The sequence below is a fragment of the Alosa sapidissima genome, chromosome 12, assembly GCF_018492685.1.
Source record: "Alosa sapidissima isolate fAloSap1 chromosome 12, fAloSap1.pri, whole genome shotgun sequence".
NCBI lineage: Eukaryota > Metazoa > Chordata > Actinopteri > Clupeiformes > Clupeidae > Alosa > Alosa sapidissima.
In genome coordinates this window covers 16,963,537-16,984,342 of record NC_055968.1, presented here as the reverse complement: position 1 = coordinate 16,984,342, position 20,806 = coordinate 16,963,537, and the positions used below count along the sequence as shown (strand labels likewise).

Below are 20,806 nucleotides of genomic sequence, written 5' to 3'. Positions count from 1 at the left end.
TCTGCCCTTTATACATGAAACTGATATTTCATAAGGTGCGAGTTGCAACTCCTATGTGAAAGATCCCGACCCCCCCTTTACCACACAACCTCCAGAACTGCAAGTTGGTGTCCTATATAACGTCCTACAAGTTGCATAGCCCACGACACTTCACAATCTTGGGCCAGTATCCAAATTAGATTGCATAGTGAGCATATTGTATCTGGCCACTGTTGAAATTGTAGTGGTTTCCATCACCTGCAAGCACAGATTCTCATCTGTTCTCATTTTGGTTTATTGTTTATTTTACACCGGTCAGTCGACCAGACAATATTCTGTGTTTTAGAGTTGTTGAAAGAGCTGTGCATACTGTGTGGTTAAGTGGCAGTTGGAAGCCCCACTCCGCTCTGTCCTAAGGTTAGCCCTGTGGAACGTTCTAGGCTGCTGTCCCAGAGAATAGTGACATGTCAGCAGACAATTGAAATGAACAGGCTGAGTATTGCACTCTGTGGGTGTGCTGAGGGAGGGGTAGAATGAGAGAAAGAGAGAGTGAGGGTGAGCGGACTGTGGCTGAGGAAAGGGGCTCAATTTGATTCTCTGCTTTGCACGATAGAGAGCTTGAGCAGGAGTTCGGTCAGTGAGCGCTCTAGTGAGATGTCTACTAACCAAAACATTTTTGTCACTGTTTTGCAGCTGATGTCATCTGTATACAACTCCTTAACATTGTCTATGTGTCAGTTAGGTATCTAATGTCTGTTTCTGGGTTATGAACAATTGCTGCGAGTCCTCTCCCAAGGAACTTGATTATAAGTTCAAGGCAAATTCCTTCCTTGTTTTTTTTGTTATTCTTCTTACTTTTACTTAGCATGTTTGTCCTGTCCTAAAACTATAATACTATAATTACTAGGCCACAGCACAGTCACTGATGAGACTGCTATATTGCTGAGACAGGCATATTACTAAGACTGTTATTATTGTTGGACTGATTGTGCCAGCTGGATTATTTCTGCACACAGACTAGTGCCAGAGGGCTCCTACTGACCTGCCCAGCTCTGGATCCATAGATCTGTCTGAGTGACACTGGTTACACAGTTTTTCCTTTATCTCACCCATCTTTTCGATTTTACACTCCATCCTCTTGATATTACATGCACCCAAGAAAGCTTTGGCAAGATCCTTTCCCTGACATGTTTTTTGCTTGCCTCGGTTTAGCCCCCATTTTGTGGATCTTCACTCTGCATGTGGTCCGCCCCGTTGCTGCCTTTCCCACCAATGTTGCAGCTGCACCAATCTGGGGATATTGCACAATTACAGTCTTGCATACACTGTCTGTAGTGTCATGGTATTACACTGATGACCTGTGTCTAGATGGTGGCTTTGACTGTGACTTAATTTCTGTCAAGCGCATCAACCACATCATTCCTGGGTCACACCCAAGTTGCTGGTCCGTCAGTGTATCACATCAAATCAGCAGTAATAGTATAAGTGGATGAAACTTATCCAGTTATCATGTCATGATGCTATGTCTTGGATTGGTAGAGTTAAAGTACTTCAAAAAGTAGTCAAAAATAGTTCCATATCCTTGCAAAGCTTGTATCTATGCAGACTTGGTCAGGCACTCTGATGGAGCGCTTCATAACCCACTACCAGTCCTTGCTATTAGCTTTGGGATGACATTTAATCTGGCAGATCATCACATGAACACGCAAGCAGAATGGTAGTGGGAAGGAAGAAGCAGGTGATTTGGAAAAGGGTCATAGCGTCAGGTTTGTAAGCCAGGGTCGGTATTCATGAAGCATTTGAACGGCTAAAGGTAGTTCCTCAGTCTTTCTCTTTGCTTCGGAGTAAAAGTTGGTCTCTAGCTGTGTCAGTTGAATTTAGGATAACATTTTAAAACGGACTACAGAGTGCTCTTAATGGTAAAAGTACCCAGATGTACTAAAGGAGGAAGCTTATTTTGTTCTCCAAACTTGTCTGTTCTTCTTTTCTTCAAGCCCCATTACCTTGATATATTGGTTAAACCCTGTTGGTTTTACTTGGTAGCATCTTGCAATCCCAAAAAATAATTGCTGAATCAAATAAACAATTGCAGCCCTCACATATCTGGGAATAAGAGACAGATATTTATTATATAAAAAATACATTAGCTAACCCTGTCTAGCTGGATTTAGAGTGGAATACATTTCTGAAAATAACACATCCATGATCTCTGTGTGAGCGTTCCTCCATCACCTGTGTTTTTGTCATGCTTACTTTTTTTGGAACAGCGTGAACGATCACCCTCCAGCACTAGTCCATTTGCACATTTACTTCAGTTCTTATTACAGCCTTTTATTCAGCCATGGCACGTAGTGTTTAGAGTCTGTTCCTCTCATTTGCTACCCTTTTTACTGGGCTGTATCAAGGCCTGGCTGGATAGACTTTTTTTTATCTATCTGCTGAACAGACGAAAAATGGCACACATGGCACTGATAATAGCTAACATGCTAACTGATATAATACCATTGTAATTAAAAACTAGTTGCCAACAATAAATCCCTGTTTACTTGTTTACTATGGTTTGAAATGGGCTTGTTCTGTAGAATTCTCTGGATGTTCCATTAATCTGGTAATGTCACAAACCAAGTCAGGTCTGATTTGGGTTTTGCTAAAGTGTCGTTGGTTATTGCTTGGGATTATTCGTAGGTCAGTGTAGATACAGTTATTCTAAGTTAGACGTCAGACAGTATGCTCTCTGTCTGTTGGTTCTGACATGATTGGCTAAATAGGCTCTCTAGTGCTCCTGAATAAGTATAAGTATATATACTTTTTTGATCCCTGCATTTAACCCAATCGGTGAATTAGTGAAACACAAACAGCACACAGTGTACACACAGTGAGGTGAAGCACACACTAATCCCGGCGCAGTGAGCTGCCTGCTACAACGGCGGTGCTCGGGGAGCAGTGAGGGGTTAGGTGCCTTGCTCAAGGGCACTTCAGCCGCAGCCCACTGGTCGGGGCTCGAACCGGCAACCCTCCGGTTACAAGTCCAGAGTGCTAACCAGTGGGCCACGGCTGCCCCTTATAACAAGAATAACAAGAAATGGAAAAAAGCATCAGAGACAGACTGCATCACCAAACAAACTGCATCACCGCTTTGGTATTAGCTCAATGTTGTGTGGTATTAATTATAAACTGAATTTTTTTTCTTTCTTCTTTTTTTCATTTTTCCAGGCCCAGTCATCTCAGCCACGCATCCGGTTTAATGGAAACCAAGGGGTAAGACTTCTCTCTTTCCATCTTTCCCACTGTCTCTCACTCACCCACTCCTTTGTGTGTTGGCATCTCACCAAAGGCTTGCAATGACCACATCCTGACCAGGAGGGATATCGCTATACTTGTGAGAAGTTAAAGAGCAAAGATGATGAAGCAGTTGGGCTCAGAATATATTTTCTACCATTTGTTTTTTGTCTGGAGTAATTTGTCATGTCTGTGTACACTATGTCCTGTGTGTCCTCTGTCTAGGTTATTACTTAAAGCATGAGTCTTATTTGCACTTCAGTCTTAAACTACCCATAGCTTTCAGCTTTTTGTCTTAGTGCCTGTAAGACTTCAGACAGGGATGTTCCAAAAGGTCAGTGTTTGTGTACAAGTGTTTAGTTATACTGACCCATTGAGCTGTTGATCTTTGGTCAGTGTAGCCTAACTTATTTAATGTCTTGTAAGTCAAAAGGAATAACAGTGGTCAGAATGCTCAAATCTTCTGGATTGTTGATTGTTGTTTCTAAACAAGAGAAATGAGTCTAACTGTTGGCTCTCTGAGTCATACACTAATTAATGTGGCTCTGGTTAGAGTTTTTTGATGTCAAAGACAACATTGGGTGTAAACCTTGCTTCTTATCACTCAACTGTTATCTTCAGGAGTTAAGAATCAATGAGTGGTGGAACACTGCCTGCCTTGCCTGAGGTGGTTCCTTCCACTGCGGGTTATCTAGCTACAGGGTTGTGCTGCAGGCCCTGCCACCAGGCGCCCGTCTCTGACCTGCTGGCTGAGGTGTAATGTTTGCACATGTCCGCAAGTGCAGAGGAAAAAATATGTTTGTACCCTGTACTGCTGTGTTTGCAGAGCCTCTCTGCTGAAGCTGCTCCAAGGACATTGTGTGTGTGTGTGTGTGTGTGTGTGTGTTTGTGGACAGAAGTACAGTGTGTTTGTGTCACAGATTTGATCAACCCTTCTAGGTTTTTGTGAGTCCTTTGCTGGTGGTCAGTTCGACTCTAATTCTGGGTCTGAACTAGGGCTTTGACTTTTGCCCAAAAATCATATTCGAAGTTCGTTTGTTTATTATTATTAAAATTTGAATATATTTGAATATGTATTAATAATATTTTAACCATTAAATGTCTTCAGTAGGACCGATATTGGTATCAAACTTTAAGTTCTATATGTTCTGTCCACCAGAGGGCAGTGTAACAGTCAATGTCAATAGACTACGTGCACGAAAGGCTGAGTGTTTATGCGTGTGTCAAAATTGTTATTATTGCGCATAGGGCTGGGCGATAAAACGATAGCGATATGTATTGCAATAGCCATGTAATATCAATAAAAAATACGTTCGATAGAACATTCATAATTAAAAGCAACACACACCTCCTGCCTTACATTGTCCATAAATAAAATAGGCTAAATATATCTTGCATTGTAGTATGTCAAACTCTACCAGAGTAGGCGATAGAAGTAGGCCTACCTCAACACAGACTCTCCTTGCCCCGTGGATTCTCTCTCTCTCTCTCTCTCTCTCAACAGGCACATCCCTCCTTAGCATGCACATGTAATCCAAACATTAATCGTGCAAGACGACTGGCTAAATTGCTATTAAATCCGGTTAGCATCATTAGCACGCTGCACGAATTTGTTAAAAACTGTTGCATTCAAATTGACTTGCTAAGTTAATCATCTCAATCCCAATGCAAATGGAAAAGTATTTTCCACGACTCAAACAGGCATGTCCCAAGGAGAAAAAGTATTCGTTTGAAACTTAAACACACGTGGGGAAACTGAACAGTCTAACCAGTAGACTATGATAAACTAGCAAATTAAGCTAACGTTACTTTGTTTACAATATTTCCAGGCTTCAACCAGTGTTGCTTTTCATTCAGACTTATCTGCACATTTATTTATTTGAGTTTTTAATGATTGTGTAGCCATTTCTTTTCCCTGTTTGCTTTGATCGATAACTGAGGTGATTTAAATCAGAGGAAGGTTAAGTTTAAAATAAAAATGTCTATGTGGGAGCTGAGCTCACTAAGCGCAAACCAGCCAGGATGCTAACATCACCTACAGGAGCCCAGATGACCAATAATAGCCTTGCTAATGAGCTCGCGATTTCACTTCACCAGGCGTGAAAAAAACCTCGGAATCTGAATTAAAAAAACAACGTTTAGGCTACAGCCAAATACATTTACAAAAAAATATTTCCATAGGCTACAGGTTTGAATATTAAGAGATCCCTAAAATTCGTTCAAATATCTTTTAATTTTTAAAATAATCGAATTATATTCGAATAACGAAGTTCGGAGTCAAAGCCCTAGTCTGAACAATCATGTATATCAGTATTTTGGAAGTGGCCACCTCCTTATGAATGCAAGTTGGCATCCTCTGCCATGGTTGAGTGGTCATCTTAGAAATACCCATTCTTTAAAAAATAAAAAAAGGCAAGTTTCACAGTATGTTAATATGCTTAATGTTAATCATGGCAGAAGTCATAAGGAAGACTCCTAACCTTATAGCCCATCGACCCATAGGTTTTTAAGAGCCCAATGGCGTTTCCCCTGGCCTGAGAAGAAGCTGATGACGATGGGTTGTGATCTGATCCGGTCAGACAAGTCACATGCTCAGGGGCAGCATTAGCAGCTAAACGCTGTGAGGGCTTTAAAATGGATTTCCTCTGAGGCAAGCATTGTTGTCGCCCTCCGCACCACTGCCACATGCATTCCTGGCATTAATGGAGCTGGAGCCTCAGACCCCTACCAGCGCATGGCACCCCCGTGCACCCAGCACACAGGCCACGACCTGATCTTATTTGAAATGTCATCCTGACATATGACGTCCGAATACCAGCAGAGGTCTGGGTGCAGGCGTTCAGGGTGTGGGCTTCCCAGTGGCTAAAAGTTTGATTGATCACCGCAGAGACTGCGGCCATTAGCTCCCCAAAAGTTGTAGGTCATCACCTACATGCCTACCTTTACTTGCTAAAGAAGGAAAAAAAGAGTGGGTGGAGTAAAGCTTGGCTGACTGTGCCACTTTCTTTTTCCCCTTCCTTCATCAGTAAAATACCAGTGTTATGACTTAACAGCCTGTAGTTTGTGTCTGTGCTTGAGACCAGAACTCATCCTTAAGCTCCAGAAGCATACAGATGGAGATGGGCCCTTGTTAATGGGATGTGTAGCAGTGTGAACTGAATGTTGGGCAGAAGAGAAATGTCCTCCTGAGAGTCTTTGACCTTCCAGTTAAAACTGGGGGTGGAGGTGACCCTGTAGGTTAAGGGAGAAGGAAGAATGGGCTTTGGCTTAAGAAGCACTGACCTCATTTAACCGTGGCATTTTTATTTTTTGTTAAACGTCCAGTGCCTCCACAAACTTAAGCGCAGAACATCGGTTTGTTCTGTTGCCGTACCTTTTCTCTAATATTCCATTGATGGGCAGGTTTATTCATGGATGTACGACCTACCAACAACTGTGAGAATTTTTCTGGAGCTCCAAGAGTCAAACCTTAAATAGATGGTTAAAAATTAGTATGGATATAATGGAGGTATATTGTTGTCAGAATTCATTACATATAATATATAACACACAAGATTTTGTTTGTTTGTTTTGTTTGTTTTTTTCTCTTTCATTCAATTGTCACTGTTTATTCTTCTCCCTAAAAACTATTCATGGCTTGGCAATTCTTCAGTTTGTCTAGGTTATTACTTGAAGCATGAGCTTTATTTGCACTTCAGTCTTAAACTACTCATAGATTTCAGCTTTTTGTCACTTGGTTAATGGAAAACATGTCAACATGCACTTGTCTTAGTGCCTGTAAGACTTCAGACAGGGATGTTCCAAAAGGTGTTTGTGAACAACTTTGACAAAATGTTTAGTTACACTGACCCAATGAGCTGTTGATCTTTTGTCAGTGTAGCCTAACTTATTTCATGTCTTGTAAGCCAAAAGGAATAACGGCAGTGGTCAGAATTGTCAAATCTTCTGGATTGTTGTTTCTAAATAAGAGTAATAAGTCTCCGGCCCAGATGTTCACCTAGCATAGCTATACAGCATAGACGTAGCAAGTCCCTACCGAGACATTAGCATTAACTTATCAGTAGATATAGCTCTTTGGAGATAGATTAACAAGAGGCAAAAACTTTCACCTCCACAAAAAAAGCATTTGCATTGTGTACAGGAGGGATAAGTCGCGAGAAGTTTGCTATTTACAATAGCAGAGTAACACATAAATACATCGCAAGGGAGCTCTACAGTCGCCAAAAATACCTAAACCTGCATAGTGTACCTTTAATGAAGTCAAGATATTATATATTTTCACTCTGTGCAGCCAAAAGACCTCATTCTTGTGCAGTGGGGGCCATTAAAGGCCTACCAAATGGCTCAGTAGGTGGTGTCAATCTCACCAGCAGGCCACTCTGCCAACAGACACTACAGGGTTCAGCGTGGACACCCAACATGCCATCTGCAGGGTGGGACTCGCACCACCTACACAGCTATCCACTGACGTCGCTGTGGGGAGATTGAGGGCCAGATGTACTAACACTTTTGCGCCCACTTCAGGCGTATTTGTTTCGCAATGTGCGTGTAAAATCATTGCGAGGTATGTACAAACAGGCCGCAATGATGTAAAAGCGCAAACTGCCTGTCGCGGGAGCTGAAAGTGGCAAATTGCGTTTGTCATGTCATGCATATGCATTCATGGGAGGATCCAGGGGAAAGTGGGAGTTTAGCGTAAAAAGATGGGAGGGGGAGAGTAAAGAGCGCCTAATTATGTATTCCGCGGTATGTACAAAGACTGCTCCTGAATGCGCACGTCTATTCTGCGCCTAAATACTTCCGCCTTGTAAAAGCAGGTGTTAATCCAAATTGCAGTAAAATGCGTCAATAAGAGAACCTTAAAAGACAACAGAATCGCTATTTAGAGCACCAGTTTTTGTGGTGAAAGTATTTGTACTACCAAAAGCAACCTTAACTTTCGTTGGCCTTTCGAATGTCTTACTTTCAATTTCACGTCATTCACTTAAACTTTCCTACTTGCTAGATTTGACCAATCATCCATAGCCTACGTACACAAGTAGTTTGAGTAGAGCTACTGATCTTTATTATCTCCCTGCTTGTTTACATCTTATCATGTATGGTATTATTTCATGATCGCTAAACATTTGATTCTTTTTAATGTTGTCATCAGTTAAATTCATTCAACTGTGCTTGTATGTAGGAGCTGCCATTCAATTGCGGACGTTCATAAATCGCGTTTATGGGCAGAGGTGCGGTGTGTCCATGACGCTGATAACGCTACGTTCGCAAATGTACGTACATCTGGCCCTCAGTGTTGGCTCTCTGAGTCATGCACTAATTAATGTGGCTCTGGTTAGAGTTTTTTGATATCAAAGACAACATTGGGTGTAAACCTCGCTTCTTATCACTCAACTGTTATCTTCAGGAGTTAAGAATCACTGAGTGGTGGAAAACTGCCACTGACAATTCTTCAGTCTAAAAAGTCTCCTCCCTAGGCTCTCAAATGTACGGTTACACCCTTGACGCCTGCTATTCCCTACTCACATTTCATTACTAATGGTGAAGAATATACTTGATATTTCCAATGTCAATGAGCAAACAATATGAAATAGTAGGGGTGTAAAGATTAACCGATACGTATCGGTATCCGTTTTTAACGTGTAAGATACGGCTACATCGATATGTGAAGCCCCGTATCGGAATAAAACAGAAATGAACCGGTCGTTATATCGATTTACTTGTTACGAATCGGTTCACAACCTTTTCTCCTCGCTCAGACTCTCATTTACGTTGCAAGCAGAGCGTTCATCCCACTTCCGGTTTTGAAACTATACGTGGCACGGAATTGTGGGTAATGCAGTTAGTTTTTGGCTACATTCATTGCCCAAAGTTGTCAAAGGACCCCATTACCCATACATCTACTGCAACTTAAGCACTAGACAACTCGCACTCGGTCGTTTTTACTCTTTTGTTTTTTAAAATCCAGCGCGAAAACGATAGTCTGAGTAGCCTTACGTTTGATGAAGGGATTTCCTTAATGTTAAAGAATAATTTCGCCTTTGCTGCTAAAATGATGCACAAATTATTATTATTTTGTTCATATTCACTCAGACTTGTGGAACTGAGTTTCTGGTTTCTGCATATTAGTTCTACCGTTGGAACAAAATAAGCCCAGAGTTCATTAATATGTAGGCCTATTTTATTCTTGTAGGCTATGAGAAAATGCCAGCAGTGTCTTAAGCACTCTTTTATTTTATTTCGGTATTGTCTTACCTTAACAATAGGCTACAGCTCCTTGAAAACAATCAGATATAACTCTATACAACCTATAATGTCTATAAAAATGTAATTTTATGTTGTATTTGGCTGCTGTGTTTGACTGAAATGTAGACTATTATTTTTTTCATTTCAATACAGTATATGATACAAACCTCAGTTTAGATAATCATATTCAATTGATAAAGAGAGTCAATTTTTTTGCCTAATTGACAACCATGATAATTTATAACATAAAATTAATGTTCTTGAACTGCATCGAATCGTACTGAATCATTTTTTATGAACATGTATCGAATCATGCCCATGTATGATCGTATCGTCTTTTACATGAGAGATTCACACCCCTATGAAATAGTGATCTATAACCAGAATTGTGACATCTATATTGGGCCTGAAAATACATTATAGTGAAAAACTTGGTTGCCCTTTTAAGTTCTTTTGTCCTACGTTGTCTTTCTGCACTGATGGTAATTTTGATACCATAGATTTAATAGAGACCCATTCAGACCAATAGTATGAAAAATCAGGAACAGTTTATTTACAATGATGCTCATCAAGGGAGAGACAGCATGACTTCACCTAAAGATCCATCAGCTGCTCTAACTAGACAAGGAAATAGTTAGGGTTTAAGTATCCTTCCAGGCTGACGGGAGATGGCGTTGGTCATCCCATCTCACGTGGACTACACTGAATCAGACTAGTGGCAACCTGGCAATCCGGAGCAGATAGCTACTGACGCAGCCATGCAGAACAGTGAAACACTGCAAAGTCATAATATTCCTGCTTATCTCTAAATACAGTCACACACAGATATACACAGGGACAGTACAGATATCATACAGTCATTACATAGAATCATACTTTTAGTATCAAAGTGACCCACTAATGAGAAATGCAGAACATTAAACCATATATTGAAATACTGGACATAATGCAGAACATTAAACCATATATTGGACATAATGTTCTATTCCACTTTCTCTCAGCACTTACAGCAAGCAAACTGTTTGTCTTATTAAAGTTTTTTCCGGTTGTGACCGTAAAATCATAGATGAATCCGCACTACTTGCGTGTGTTTAGCTGTGTGACCAGCAGTGCAGGGGACCTGTGGTTTGAAGGGAACAGCATGAGGTTAGAGGAGCATGGTTGGTTGGACGCCCCCCAGAAGTCACACACATGTTCCCAAGGCTGGTGAGGTACAGAGATGGTCATGGGAGTTTCAGCCTCTACCCAGCCACAAGATCCAAACAGATAGAAACAGGAACACAGGGTCACTGCAAGGCTGTCATGCCTTGCAGTCCTCTACCATCTGTTTCTTTCTCCTCTCCCGTTCCCTTGTTCAAGGTGCGCCCCACCGACCCCCCTCATACCTATACACACACATACGGAGAGAGAGACGGACAGATTGCAGTTGCCTCTTCTGCCCTTATATTCTGAAATGCACACACAAATGTTTTGTCTTGAATTGCGCAATATTTCCAGTCATAAGCAACTTCCAGAGAAGTGCATCTAGAGGCAAGCTATGTTTACATCATCAATCAGCTAAAGTTACTAATACATGATTTCTGTGTCATTGAGCACGTACACAAGGCCTCTGTTTCTCTGGGAAATCCCTGCTGCTGTTATTCATATCAACTTATAAATGACTTGATTAAATGATGAACATAGAGCTTTAAAAGTTCAACAGTAATTGTTTGCTGTATACATAGAAAGGGGGTTCTCTCAGTAATCAGTAATAAATGGAAACTGGAGTGCGTGCGTGTGTAGCGGAAAGCTCCCAGAGTGTAGGCTTGAACATGGTGTTTATTTATAGTTGGCCACCTGCAGGCCTCACACGTGTGTGGTGCAGTTGAACTGACCTGAACGAGAGGAGCCACTGTGTGTGCCAGCAGCAAGGCAGCAGGGAGATCAACACACACACACACACACACTTCTTGCTCCCTCTCTGTTTCAGACCAAAGGTCAGAACTCTCTTGTTTGCCTCATCCTCTCCACTGCAATGCTACTGCAACTGGCATAATCAGCAGAGTTATCGGGAAGAGCAAACAAACCCACGGGCTTGTTTTTTTCCACTCCCAGTCCAAAACGTGGCTCTGGAGGTGCTAATAACCCTGTGATTTTCACTGCCAGTTATGTGTTGGTACTCTAAAGAGATTACCTGCTGCTTGTATAACACTAGCATCTTAAGGTCTGCAGGCACACACACAAACTCCAACACATGTGCCTAAGCTGTGATATACAAGATGACGTATGTGTGTGTGCACACGTTTGCATACAGACTGCTATGTGCATATGCTACATGGAGAGTGAGTGGGGTTTTCAGGCTGTAACTGAACAGGGCTATAGTTGCCGGTGATGACCGTTCAAAAGGTCACCCCACCACCTGGACCTACACCGCACAAGCTGGGACGATGACCGCAGACTGACCTGTAGATTCAGACCCTCAGTAATGGCTGAAAAATCTTAGTGTTAGGACACGTGTGCACACACACACACACAAGAAAGCACCAATCTTCTGGATGGGCTAACAGTGGCAGCACGCAGGAAGTGTGACAGACACGTGGGTCATGATGACACACTGATGACACAGCTGCTTACCTCCTGCTTCAGACAGCGTGCGTAGGAAAGGAGCACTATGGTTAGCCTGGGCATTGAAACACACCCCAAGATAAGACATCTTAGAAATAGAAAAATAGGGGGGGGAAATCTGGCACACAAATTTAGAAGTCTCCGCTTAAGTGTTTGTGTGAAGACTAACAGATGCATGTGTGGTAGAGGCCCGGTAGACAGGTGTCTGTGACCTATAGGCTCGCTGACACGGTACACATGCATATATACACACTGATTCATGAGTGCTCTTTTTAACGTGACGTTTCTCCTGTCAACAGAAAATCTCTATCCCTTCTTCGGACAGTCCCAGCGATCTGCGAACGTTCACGTTTTACTTGTCCAACGTGGGCCGGGACAACCCTCAGGGCAGCTTTGACTGCATCCAGCAGTACACTACCGGGTGAGGCCGCCGTTCCACCACTTAGTCATGCTCTTCTCTGTTCTCTCTCTCGCTCCACTGTTTATCTTTCACACACTCTCATTCACTTTCATTACTTGTTCTCACCTCTATCTTTGTTCCCACTGGCTGTCTTACTCTCACTCCCTTTGTCTCTCATTCCTGCTCTCTCTTAGATATGTGTACACAAACGCACACACACACACAGATTAATTTTAATGCAGAGATGTATGCGTACTGTAGGCCTGAGCCACTGCAGCAAATCATTACTCTAAGTTTGTTTGCAGACCATAGGCGAGTTGGCGCTCCTACGTTTCTGTTCAGTGTAAAGACAGGGGCACGGCTGCAGGTGATGTCCAGTTTTAGCACATCAATCAGAAATCTCCGTGCTGAATCCCTGGCTTGGGTCCAACGCCAGAATAGCAGCTGCCCAATTACCTCATTGGCTCGCTGCTTAGAGGGCCGTGCCGACACCAAATCTAATTTCAGCAGATGGTTGATGGGAAGTGGAAGTGAGAGATTAGTCTGGTCCCAGCAAAGCCACTGTATCCAACCCTCAGTAGTCCTGCCCTATGGGCCAGACAAACTGCCCTCTGCTAATGTCCATGTGGATGGTCAGGCCTGGTCACCAATATGTAGTTTTGTTTCCCATCTTGATCGTTTTCTTAGAGGTCAGTTTTATCGGCTGAGTTTTTTGCTTTGATGCTAAATCCTTATCAAGGGAGTAGCTAAAACATCCAATATGCATTATAACCAAAAGAGTAGATCTGCTCATAATTTTCACTTTTGAGGGGATAATCTAGACTGAACGGTCTAATCTGAAACCTCTACCCACAGATGCTCCATCTGCTAACTTATCTGATTCCACCCTCTGTCATCTTATGTCGTTGTTTAGCCTCTCTCAGTGCCTTCTGCTACTGTTTAATCTGCTTCTCTTTTGTCTCCTCTCAGAGATGGCAGTGTGGAGCTGGACTGCCTGGGCGGCATCCAGGACAAGATCACGGTGTGCGCCACGGACGACTCTTACCAGAAGGCCAGGCAGAGCATGGCCCAGGTCGAGGAGGAGACGCGCAGCAGAGGTGCCATTGTCATCAAGCCCGGCGGCCGATACGTGGGTAAGACGCGCTGGCAGCCGGCCCTGACCTCACTGCTCTCTGCCTGCACCGATCGACTCGCTCCTGCAAGGAGTTGCCCGCTGCAGTGTCCAGAAATGACATGCCATGCAGCACTGTTCAGCATCCATGCCGCACTATTCCGCATCCTGTAAAGACAAGTCACTGAATAATTTAGTGCTCAGTAAGAACAGCGTCTGTTCTGGGTTCAATAGGGATTGCATCCTGCACCATTTAGCCTTTGGTACAGACTGTTTGTGCGTGCAGGACTTTTTCCAGTAAGGACATTACACAATTCTGCTGTCAGTAAGAGCTGTTGTACTGCGCTTCAGTTTGTGTGGATCAGCTCCTTGCACTTCCCGTTCAAGCAAGTAAAGATACACAGTTCTGTTCTGGTTTGGGTATAATTGGCATAGCTGGCATGAAGTCTTTGCTTGCGGACTGGCAAGCCCCACTGTGCTACTCGTGGTAAGACTGGCACAGGTTGGCTTATTGTTTACCCCTTTGGCGGAGGAGTGAGCACAAGCTGTACTTGCTCCCGTCCTAATCTGGTTCTCTCTTTCTCCCAGGTATTTGGAGGACTTCATGTGCTAGACAGAGAGACATTCTGTGAAGTCCTAAGTGGTGCTGCTGCATGCTGTGTCTATGTAGGCAGGTGTTGAGAGAGTGGAATGACTCTCTATGACTGTGTTGGCCGAGTGTTTTCTGGTTTATTCTAGTGTTTTATTTTTACCAGGTTTTGAAGCGGCGCCTTATAATAGTGTACCACCTTTGCCCCAGCTAAAGGCTTTCTTAAAGGACTGCAAGTACAGCTCCATTTGTTGTGCACTATTCTTATAAGGGGACGGAGTGAGAATTTCAACAGATTAAAAATGTTTTCTGATGTTTGCCAATATAACTACAGCTGCCATGAGAGTGATGCCACTCTTTTGTTTGACCCATTGTTTCCTCAGAGTATTTGTCCATCCGCTCTGAAGTTTGCCACCTTAAACTCAGCTTTGGTCTGGATCATATTTCAAAGTGAGCAGTGATACTGAATTTAAAGCAGCCCTAGTGTTGTTAATACTTTAGCATATTTATTAGGGTTCTTTGTTCCTGGAATGGCCTGTGGTTCTACAAAGAATGACATTTGAACAAGTCATTTCAGTAATCCTTACAACACTGAATACACTCACAAATAGAGGATATGAGGCATACTGGCCCACTGTGTCCGCCTCTGTGTATGTGACTGTAAGGTAGCCTCACTGCCAGGCAGGTTTCACTCCTCCCTGATGCGAGTTGGAGTTGATCATTGGAACGGCTGGCTGCGCCTGCGCTTGGATCTGAGAGCAGGAGGACTCTCTGTGCGAGGTGTTGGCATGCGGTGCCAACGTCTAGGTCAGCAGCGAGAGCAGAGCTCCCTGTGTGGCCCAGTCAGAGATCTGTGTGGTTGGTGCGCAGAGCTGCTCTGATAAAAAAAAAAAAAAAGAAAGAAAGAAAGAAACTCATCATGATGACCAGAGAGGGAGGGTGACCGCTGGAGGTGCTTAAGGACAGCCACGTGATTCTGTGGTCATATGACCACCAGGTCACATGATCTGCGCTCACATGATGACTGGCACTTTTGACACATAAGGTTACAGGACAGGAAATGTCCATCAGCCCATTCAGAAGAGGGGGAAAAGAGCAGAATTTGAAAAGCCAGCAACTGATTTATATTTAGTGTTAATGCTGTTTAAGCAGTTTTATGATTGTGCGTGTATGTGTGTGTTAATTGCTTAATGTTGTGTATATTTCTTGGTGTGTGCAGTTGCTTAATGATGTGCGTGTGTTTTGAAGCTAATCACAGATGGTGTTTGGCATCTCCTTCTTTATTGGTCTCTGATTACGGAGTTTGCCATCAGTGTACTGGCACACGTGCAAGTCCGCAGACAGGGGAATTACAGCTTACGCAATGATTAAGTGTGTGTTATCACTAGATGTGCATCAGTAATAACAGCCCTGTGTGTGTGTGTTTGTCTTCCCAGGGAAGCGCGTGCAGCGACGCGGGCCAGTCACTGGCCTGACGGACATTGCGCCGTCGCGGCGCACCTCGCGGCCCGTCATCATCTCGTCGAGCGCGCCGAGGAAGGGTGGGGGTGGCGGGGCGCAGCTGCGGCCCCTGCGAGAGCGGCTGACGCACCTGCTGGCGCTCAAGCCCTACCGCAAGCCCGAGCTCATCCTACGCCTGCAGAAGGACGGCCTCACGCAGCAGGACAAGGACTCCCTGGACAGCCTCCTGCAACAGGTCAGTACCACCCTGAGCAGTGGAAAGGATGAGGGAGAGATGAAGACTCAGAAATTGAACAGAGAGACCAAAGGATTCAGAATACAGACACACGCACGCCCACACACACACACAGACACACAGACAGAATGAGGGTGGCTGTGTGGGGGACTCACAGGGAGAAAGATCATAGAGGGCGGGGGGGGGGCAGGCAGGGTTGTACTGCAGGAGATTTTGGGGTGCTTAGAGAAAAGCCATTAGCTAACACAGTGAGCAAATTGAGAGGATTTTTCTGGATTTGGTGGAGGCACTTGGGTGTATGAAAATCCTTCGTCAAACACACAGGCTGTGGAGTCTAATTCTGGGAGTTGTTCATTTATGAGCCGTGTGTTTTCTCTGTGTCTAACGAGAATTGCCTCTCCAGATGCATGGAAAACCCTTAAATTGTTTGTTTTTTAACTCAAACAAAACTCGTCAGTGGTGTGTCTGGCGGTTATTTTTGGGCGTCGCATTCTCTGCTACTCTGGGTGTCGCCCCGCGCACGACGCAGAGAATTCCGCTGCACAGCAGATGCCACTCCTCTCACGCAGCCATTGTTGCCTTGAGCGCACCCTGGAGATCACTGAAGTGGCCACCGGTACCCACGCTGAGTCACTGTAGTGGTCAGAGTGCAACCAGGCCACAGCTACATGCAAGTCATGTGTGGGTGTAGTTAAGACGGGGCTAAAGACAGGATCTGACCTGGATCATGCAACCCACACAACAAGCTGCTATTATGGTGTAATGGCGTCAAAAGAGAGTAGGATTACTGATTGCCAGGGGACGGTAATTACTGGTCAGGTTTATTTGTGTCTGTGTGTGTTCATCTGAAGGATGGTTAACATTTGCCCCCTCCACCACCTCTACCACCCCTCCTCCATCTGCAGGTGGCTAACCTGAACGGGAAAGACAACACCTTCACGCTGAAGGACTGCCTGTTCAAGGAGATCCAGAAGGACTGGCCAGGCTACGCTGAGGTGGACCAGCAGATCCTGAAGCGGATCCTTGTACGGTGAGCAAAAGCCCCTGCCCCACCCACTTCTCCCCCAGCTTCAAGGAAATGTTTACCATACGGCAAATGAATGACTGTCAAGTGTCCCAGTGAGTGCGCTAGGGGCTTGCCGTTGTAAAAGGACGGGAACCCCAGTTTTTAAAATGAATTTTAATGAGGTTATTGAATGCATTATCCCAGTGCTGGTCAGCCTTGAAAGGCCCCAGATGAGTCCCTGAAACCAGCTGTGACTAGACGAGCCGAGGCCAGGCCAGGGTAAGGTCAACTCTGTCCCTCCGGGCCAGGCTCCATGGTGGCCCGACAGGGCAGGTGTTTCATTGCTGGCCTCTGAGGGAGGGTGGGGGCATATTTGTTTGCTCAGCTGGATCACATGAAGTTTCACCTTTTTTCCCCTTACTAATACTGAAAGCAGTAGGCTGGACATTTTTTTTGGTGTATGCTGTATTCGTCAAGCTTGGACCGAAGCGTTGGTGCTTGTATGAGTTGGATATGGTCTTGGATGGATTTGTGGTGATCTCTGTACTGCACTGCATAATGAGAGCTGTTTCAGGCTTGATATTGAGTTTAGATCAGCAGCTAGTCCTATGTTTCTGTCCAGGAGCTGGGGCTGTGCCCTGGCCTTAGCTGGACTCCTTTCATCCGTGTGGTCTGAGTCGCTGAAGCCTCTCTGTCTGCCTCGGTCTGTGTCGCTCTGTCTGCACTCCTCGCAGCCCCAGTGGAAAACTCCAGCTTCTCATGCTCTCCGAGCGCACGGCACGGCACAGCACTGCTCAGCTCAGCACGGCGCAGACAGGCAAGCGGCTAAATATAGCGCAGAGCAGTGGGATGCTGGGTAAACCCACACCAGCCCAGCAGTCTGGACACACCACTCATCAAAATATTTTCCCACAGTCTCGTTTTCTGAATGAGCGCCCTTTCAGAACTAACATTGCGCTAATCGGCCGTGGGGTCTGGTCCTGGTGAAAAATGTGCTCATGTCCTGTGCTCACTCTGCGTGTACACAGCATGTGTGTTTATGTGTTTAGCCTGTGCTGTGGGCCCTGGTCAGCTGGTAGATGTTTTGCTAAGACACTGAGTCCCAGTCATAGCAAGGAGCGGTCAGAGCCGGAGTGGCTAGTAGGGGCAGTCCTGGGAGGCTATGCTGTGCAAAGGGCTTTGCTGCAGGAGGTCTGCAGTGGGTTTGCGGGAGGAAGGCGCAGGGGACATTGGTAACGGCAGACTGTCCCTGAACATGCTGATCCATGTGAGAAGGTGGCAGCTGGCCAGCACCTTGGCCCCCCCCCCCCCAGAGCTGCGCTGTGGGGTTGGACCTACAGCGCACACACACACACACACTAACTCACTCACTCTTTCCCTCTCACTCTTTTTCACTCACTCTCATTCTCATGCACACACACTGACGAGTCTTGTGAGAAACATTAATATCCATTTCGCACTCACACATTGCTCACACACTCTTCACAGTTAGTGACTGATTCAAACATGCACCCCCACTTTTCCTTTCCCCCTCAACTCGTAGGCAAATGCGGCGCACACACACACTCAAACACACAAACAAACAAACTACCCTCCCACCCCCACCCCTCTCAGCTCTCAGATACACCGCATAACATGCACTCCAGTCATTAATGGGCTGAAGCTGTCTGTTGCTGCCCTCTACTGGCAAACCACTGCCACTAGAACTATAATGGGTCCCACCATTTGTGCTGTGAGCAGCTACAGCTGAATGAGTCATTCACAAGAATGCTTCTTTGCACACTTCTTGTAGACAGAGCTGTTGCAGTGGAACATCTTTCAGTTTTATGCTGCACCTCATCGATTTTTCCCAGCCTGTTTTTATTGTTCACCCAACCAGCCGTCTCTCCCCGGCTCTCATGCTGGGCGTGGGCCAGCAGTCCAGAAGGCAGGCCTCCCCTCCAGCTCTCGATCCAACTCATGCATCAGGCAGCCTGTGGCTGGTGTGTCATTCCCCACCGCCTCTGTGTGTGTGTGTGTGTGCGCCCTCTCCACAGCTACACTGTGGGAGGTGTGCGTGTGTGGGGGAGAGAGCTGAAGCACTGAGTTTGTGTGTTTTGGGAGATGAATGATATAGAAGCGTGTAAGTCGGTATGGAAATGTCCGTTGTGTGACTGTGTATGATGGGTGTGTGTGTGTGTGTGTGTGTGTGTGTGTGTGTGCGCGTGTGAGAAAGCGAGAGGGAGAGCTAGGCTGGGGCAGTGTAGTTGGGTGGGTGTATGAGTGGAGAGCAGTCTGCCATGTCCTTAGCTCCTGCCCACAGTGCCACTGATTCACTCAGGCCTGCCAGGCAGCGGAGAGTGCCCATTCTGTTCTATTCCCACATACTGCAGATGATAATGCAACAGCAAACGTACTCAAACTGTAACATGCTTTAGCATAGATTTCTTGTGTGTGTGATGTCATGTGGCAGTTAAGGCTTGTCACGGCATACAGTATGAGTGTGTTTGAGTTTGTATGTCTGTGCTGTGTGTATGTGAAAGTGAAAGTTTCAACCTTACTGACATTTAGCAGATGCTTTTATCCATGGACTCGCAGCGGTCGGAGTCAAACCGGTGTCGACCTATTGTCAGTCAGTGACGTTACTGCTGCTCCGTGTGTGTTTGAGTGCATGTCTGTGCTTCATGCTCAATGGAGTGTGCTTGTTCTGGTGTACCCACAGGAAACTGTGCAAGGCTCCTAGCAAGACCCCAGCCCCAGCCGAGGTGCCTGCAAGTCCCCCCAAGGAGCCAGCCAGCAGCTCGCCTTCTCAGGTTAACGCACGCACACATATATAAATATATATACAAATGTATGTGTGAGCTTATTGTTTAAGTTTTATCATAATTGTAGCCAAATGTGTTACCTTTTAATAATGAGGCCTATATTTGTGCAACAGAAACGGCCAGCTACAGAGTTCATTGACCCTCTGGCCAACAAGAAGCCTCGGATATCTCATCTGGTCAGCAAGCCTGCTGCACCAATCAACGGCAAGCTGAGCTCCTCCAATGGCAAGGAGGCATCCTCGTCTGGGACGTCACTCCTGACCCCCCTGTCTGCCTCGTCGTCGTCGGTCGAGAGCGGCGCCTCAAGCTCGGCCCTGCTGCCGGCGCCGCTGCTGGACCTGCCGGGGCTGGACCTGCCGCGTCCCTTCGACCCTCTCTCGGACGTCAGTAACGACTCCAACCACAACGGCCGCGACAGCGATAGCCGGGACACTATGGCGGTGGCCGAGAGGCTGTCCCAGCCGGCCCCGCACCCCGCCTCCTCTGGACCAGCCTCCAGCCTGCACCCCACCCCCGTGCCCCAGACCCTCTCGCCATGCCCAGACCCCGCGCGCGCCCACCCTAAGCCACCCTCGCCCACCCCACACGGCAAGACCAAGAAGAAGTCCAAGAAGCACAAGGACAAAGAGAAGTCGAAAGATAGGGAACGGGAGAAGGAGAAGGACAGGGAGAGCCGCAGGGAGAGGAGAGGAGGGGAGGAACGCGTGGCTGACCAGAGGAAAGCCTGCGAGATCTCCTCCAGTCCGGACGGCATGAAGGCCAACAGCGGTCCACACAAGAGCACAGGTGTGCACTGCTGCAGAAATGTTATTCTATTCTACTGCAAACTGCATGCAAAAGCCACATGCACCTGTATTTTTGCAAAGGTTCATGCGTCTGTAATGTACAGTTAGTTATTAACTAATTGTCTTGTTTCTTCGCTTGTCATCCACAACACACAAGTTGTTTTGTTAATTAATACTTTTTTTAATTGCTTTTTTAATTGTCTTCAGATCTCAATGGAACGTGTGACAGCTCCAGTGCCCCTACGCCACCAGAGGTGGCCGACTATTTATTGTAAGAGTCTTTCATTCAGTATACAGAATATAATGG

The 20,806-nt window shown here is 45.5% G+C and overlaps 1 protein-coding gene across 1 annotated transcript in view; it reads left to right on the top strand.

Moving 5' to 3' along the window:
- ell (elongation factor RNA polymerase II) overlaps positions 1–20,806 on the top strand; it is a 36,769-nt gene that overhangs the window by 12,479 nt on the left and 3,484 nt on the right. The window contains exons 2-9 of the mRNA XM_042057499.1: positions 3,193–3,237; positions 12,408–12,529; positions 13,478–13,641; positions 15,645–15,904; positions 16,810–16,934; positions 19,612–19,702; positions 19,828–20,500; positions 20,707–20,770. Coding sequence (XP_041913433.1) covers positions 3,193–3,237; positions 12,408–12,529; positions 13,478–13,641; positions 15,645–15,904; positions 16,810–16,934; positions 19,612–19,702; positions 19,828–20,500; positions 20,707–20,770 — 1,544 coding nt within the window. The remainder of the gene's footprint in view (positions 1–3,192; positions 3,238–12,407; positions 12,530–13,477; positions 13,642–15,644; positions 15,905–16,809; positions 16,935–19,611; positions 19,703–19,827; positions 20,501–20,706; positions 20,771–20,806) is intronic.